The following is a 6,000-nucleotide window of genomic DNA, read 5'->3' on the forward strand; positions in this document are numbered from 1 at the left end:
CAAACTTGTATATCCAGAATTTAGAAATTTATTACAAGACCATGATATTGTTTGTTTCTCAGAGACCAAATTAGATGACTTAGATGATATATCTTTGGAAAACTTCACTTTTTATTGTAAAAATAGAAAAAAATTCTCAAATTATAGATCAGGTGGTTTAGCTTTTGGCCATAAAAGTGTTTTTAAAAATTATATCACTCCGATAGATACAAATTGTCCTTTTGTCTTTTGGTTTAAAATTTGTAAGAAATTAGTACAGCTACCACAAGATCTAATATGTGGTGTGATCTATATTCCACCTATTAATACATTATATACAGCAGATGATGCTATATCTGAGATAGAGATAGAATTGCATAATATGTATAAAGATTCACAATATGTCTGCTTATTTGGCGATTTTAATAGCCGAACTGGTACCTTAGCTGATTATTATGATAAGGATGATTTTGATGATACATTTGTGAATGAATTGATTGATTTTAATGAGTTCTCTGAAATAGGCATTTTAGACGACCTTGGTATACCGAGGAAAAGAAACTCTCAAGATCAAACAGTAAATACATATGGCAGAAAACTTATTAGTTTTTGTAAAAATAATAACATATTTATATTGAACGGTCGATTTTTATCTGACAAAGTTGGTAAGCCAACAAGTCGTAACTCAAGCGTAGTTGACTACGTATTGGGCTCTGCAAATATGTTTCACAAAATTGTTGATTTTGAAATTATGCAATTTAGCAATTTATATTCGGATATTCATACGCCAATCTTTTTACAACTAGATTGCAATGTAAAATCGGACATGCTAAAAGTAAATACATGTATTAGAAATAATGACAAATACATAGGTAAATGGAAACATGAAAAGAGTACTGATTTTACAAGTAACATAAACAGAGATGAGGTTAATGAATTATTGTCACATATCTTAGAAATACATGATGATATCAGTAAAGTGGATCAAAGTAGTGTAAATGAAATTGTTACCAATGTTACTAAGATTTTGCTTGATTCAGCAGAAAAAACTTTTGGTGTATTTACGAAAGATTGTAGTAATTCAAAAGAAGATTATAACAATAAAGAATGGTTTAATCCCGATTGTAAAAATAGTAGAAAAGATTATAGAAAGTCATTAAGATTGTATAAACATTATGGGTCTAATATTTTCAAAGTTAGACTACGAAATAGTGAAAAAATATATAAAAAAACTATGGATGATAGCATTCGTCTCTTTAATCATGATTTGAAGAAGAAAATGAAAGCATTACGTAAGAAAAATCCACGTGATTTTTGGAAAATTTTCAATAAGTTTAAACGTACAGTAAATAATGACATTGATATCAAACAGTTTTATGATTTTTTTAAAGAATTGAATAAAGATAATCTTAATAAAGCGAATATTGAACTAGATAACAATTTTGATACTGATAGATCAAATAATTTCTTGAATAAAACAATAACAAGAGACGAGGTTATCAAAGGTATACAAAGTGTTAAAAATAATAAGTCACCTGGTGACGACTTAATAATAAATGAATATATTTTATCATCTTCTGAATTGATGTTAGATATATATGTATATATGTTTAATTTAATTTTCGATACAGGTTTCTTACCTGAAATATGGCTTTTAGGAAATGTTATTCCAGTGTTTAAAAACAAAGGCAGTAAAAGGGAACCGAAAAACTATCGGCCAATAACGTTACTATCCAGTTTAGGTAAAATATTTACTTCCATTTTAAACAATAGACTTTGTGATTATTTAGATGAGTTTTTAATTTTACAAGAAAATCAAGCAGGTTTTAGACCAGGATACAGCACAAATGATCATATTTTTGCTCTTTATGCCTTTTTTGAACTCTTGAAATTAAAGAAGAAAAAGTTTTATTGTGCGTTTATTGATTTTCAGAGAGCTTTTGATTCTATTCAAAGAAATCTCCTTTTATTTAAACTTTTGAACAATAATATTAACGGAAAGTTTTTCCGAATTATACAAAATATGTATAAAGATATAAAATCCCGTATTGTCTTCAATAATGAGAAATCTGACTTCTTCCCTTGTGAAATTGGTGTACGACAAGGTGAAAATTTATCTCCTGCTTTGTTTTCTGTATATCTGAATGATTTACAAGCATTTTTAGAAGAGTTAGATACAAAAGGTTTACAGACAATAAGTGCAGACCTAGAAAATGAACTAGATGTGTATCTGAAGATTTTCTTATTGTTATATGCTGATGACACTGTTTTATTAGCAGATAGTAACACTGAATTACAAAATATGTTAAACAAATTTGCCATATATTGTAACAAATGGCAACTTGAGGTAAATGTTGATAAAACAAAAGTTCTTGTTTTTGCTAATGGTAGAATTCCACAAAATTTGAATTTCTCTATTAATGATACTGAAATTGAGATTGTTAAAAATTATAAATATTTAGGAATATTTTTTTCAAAAAGTGGTTCATTTTTACAAACTAGAAAATATTTAAGAGACCAAGGAATAAAGGCTATGTATTCTATATTGAAGAAGAGTAGAATTAATAATTTATCTATTGAATGTCAACTAGATCTCTTTGATAAGGCTGTTGTACCTATTTTGTTATATGGGTCAGAGATTTGGGGTTTTGAAAACTTTGACTTATTAGAGCGGGTGCACCTAAAATTTTGCAAACTCATTTTACATTTAAAGCAATCAACCCCAGACTGTATAGTTTATGCTGAACTAGGCAGATTCCCAGTACTTCTTTATGCAAAAGTTCGTATGATAAATTTTTGGGGCAGAATTATAAACGGTAAAGAGTGTAAAATTTCTCATGTTCTTTATAAATTATTACATATAAATTTAAATAACTATGGTTTCGAAAGTAAATGGTTGATTTATATAAAAAATGTTTTAGATAATTGTGGAATGTCTAATATTTGGAATATGCAGTTTGCTGACAAATGGGTATCAAAAAGTGTGGAACAAAAACTTAAAGATCAGTTCACACAATTATGTTTGTCACATATAGATAGCTTACCTAAATGCCTATGTTATAGAATTTTTAAGACTAATTTGAAATTTGAGAATTATCTCAACATATTGCCTAATAATTTATTATTTGTATACTGCAAATTTAGATGTGGAAGTCACCGGTTACCAATTGAGACGGGAAGAAGGCGAGGCTTGTCACGAAACGACAGACTTTGTCATCTCTGCGATTCAAGTGGTATTGGTGACGATTATCATTACATCATGACTTGTAAATCTTTGGATGTAGAGAGAAAGAAATTTTTACCTGAATATTGCTGTAAAAATCCAAATACATACAAATTTAATGGTTTATTTAATTCAGACAATACTATCATTTTAGAAAAATTATGTAAGTTTATAAAAATAATACAGGTGAAAGTCAGTCCTCCAAGTTAAGTTACGTTTGTTCACACATGTGCATGCTTATATATACATATATGTAATTGTAGATATATATTTTCTCTGTAACTATGACATGTAGTTTTGTGAGAATAAAGTTCATTCATTCACTGGCTAGTGATTACAGTAGTAGAACTACTTAGACCACTTGGCCACCTAGGCCAGGCCCCGACTAGAGACCCTAATTGTATATGCACCTTCTAGTGATTGGTTGATCAACTCAAAAGACTTATCTTAATCAATTATAATGTTTTTTTCTCCAATTCTAGGATGAAAAATGGCCCATAGTACTTATACCCTAGACCCGTACGAGTTTGTCAGCATAGAGTGGGGTGGGATTACCCAGTATGTCACTTAATCCAACTGCATGCTGAGCGAACTAAATTAAAGATTATATTTTCTACTTGGGCCATTAAACCAGAGGTAGAGGTAGGCATGGCTTCTAAAATAGCCCATAGCACTTATGCCCTAGATCCTTTAAAGTTTGTCAGCATAGGGTGGGGATACTGTGTAATCTTTCAGCACATGGCTTACAGATCTAGAGACAACATCACCATAATCAATTAACGTGACTAGCCAGAATTGCGAACAATTAGAAGGTATAACTTCCAGCTAGAGACATAGCGAACAATTAGGAGAATACATACAATCTTAAACAAAAACGACAAAATTAACTTAAAACAAAAGGAACCAATACTTCATTTTTATTTTATTTTCGAACTAAATAAATCAATATAAGCCATTTAGTAGACAGCTGGTTACAATGATCATAAACACATGGACATAATGCGATTGAGCAAAAAAAAAATGGGGTACACTTTAAGTTATTTTGGTCTGATTCATAGATATTGTGACGGGTAACGATAATTATAAAGGTGATATAGAGGAGAAATGGGCGCATCTTTTAGGAAAATGTCCATAGTGGTTTATGTTCGAAAATCTGAAGTTAGGGTATAAAAACTGAAATTTTCGAAATGAAATTAGGGTGTAGGACACTTTCAGCTAATTTTGGGCAAAATTACAGAGCTAGTGAATGGCAACGACTATATAGGTGTTGTAGAAGAGACATTGACGCGTTGCTTGGAAATATATATATATATATATCAGAAAGAAAGGTTGGGGCCACTGTGAAATACCAGATTTCTCACCGAACCAGCCGTTATATAAATTGAGGGGTCCGCGGGGAATATCACAATATGATAAAATATGTTTGTAGCATTTAACATTGTCCAGCAATACTTTACTCTAGTTGGGTTTGACCGCCAAACCCATATCTGCAGCGGAAACCATAATGCGACCATATCTTCCTTCGTCTCTTTTTTTTGTGAGTCCCCTAATTTAAGAATTGAACGCTTCTTTTTGTAAATTCATAGGGGTGTTAAAGCGTTTACCGAAGTACATTTTGTATTCCGCGCTTCATTCTAAAAATGTGCGCACGGTCAATGCTTTTACAACCCTATGAAATTACAAAAAGAAGCATTCATAACTTATAATTACATTTTATAGCTAGGTAAAAGGTAAAGATTTGCCTTATTGTTTTATTACTTTTTGCATTCTGTAATCAAATGATGAAAATTACATGTATGGTTATAATTATCTTCAATATACCACGTAATTGATTTTAAAATTCACATTTAGAAATTAATGTTCTGTCTTTAATAATTAATAATGCTCGATTGATTATGCCTGAATACTATAAATAACGTATTTCAGTGGCCATACAGGTAATGTAAAACGACAGAGTATTTATACTTTTGGAGATGACCCCCACATCATATTGTATTCATCTTCCATCCAACCTGAGCATCCAACACGAGCGCCAACAGTAGTATCGACTTTTCTTACACGTTTACTTACACCTTCTTTAAAATTTAGCGTGATTCTGAAATGTATAAGGGAAATGATTAAAATTTCCTTTTCGATTTTAACCATGTTCTCTTAAATGACCCTCTAAGAATATCTCAAAGAAACCATATAAACTATTGTTAACTATATGTAATTGAATTTGTTTTTACAACTTACCCTCCTCTCCTTAAACCGGCCGAAACTTCACATCGCAAAAATATTTCAAGAAAACAGAGAAAATGTAGTCCGAGTATAATTGTCATCATCCTTATGTTGAATTAAAGACTAAAACTAAATTGAAAAAATTAACGTAGTTCAATAATGTATGAGCAAATCGCTTTATAGCGGAATCTATTCCGTCATCATATATATGTGTTACGTGATAAGATACAATGCTTTATTTTCCCCCATTCTCATGTCCGGCGTGGCGTACACAATGGTACACAATGATAATCAGTTCCGCTGAAGTGTAACAGGAGGTTAAATGTACCGCTATAAATAGTAATTTTCTGCTTAAGATATTTTGGTTCTAAAAATAAATTATATACTTTCCATTATACATTTACGGAAAGTCTATGTGCTAAAAAAAACTTTGCTTTTCAAGGTAAAATGACGATAACAGTTAAAACAAGATTCTACACAACGATTTATTTAATCAAATAAGGTGTGTCCTCTGTTTACAAATCCTGCACAGGTCTCCACACTTTTCTGAGTTTTACTTGGTTGCTTACACAAAGTAC

The 6,000-nt window shown here is 30.6% G+C and overlaps 1 protein-coding gene across 1 annotated transcript in view; it reads right to left on the bottom strand.

Moving 5' to 3' along the window:
- LOC127719738 (uncharacterized) overlaps positions 1-5,711 on the bottom strand; it is a 306,242-nt gene extending 300,531 nt beyond the window's left edge. The window contains exon 1 of the mRNA XM_052225973.1: positions 5,438-5,711. Coding sequence (XP_052081933.1) covers positions 5,438-5,526 — 89 coding nt within the window. The 5' untranslated portion in view covers positions 5,527-5,711. The remainder of the gene's footprint in view (positions 1-5,437) is intronic.
- Between the last annotated feature and the right edge of the window lie 289 nt (positions 5,712-6,000).

The sequence above is a fragment of the Mytilus californianus genome, unplaced genomic scaffold (assembly GCF_021869535.1).
Source record: "Mytilus californianus isolate M0D057914Y unplaced genomic scaffold, xbMytCali1.0.p SCAF_11, whole genome shotgun sequence".
Taxonomy (NCBI): Eukaryota; Metazoa; Mollusca; class Bivalvia; order Mytilida; family Mytilidae; genus Mytilus; species Mytilus californianus.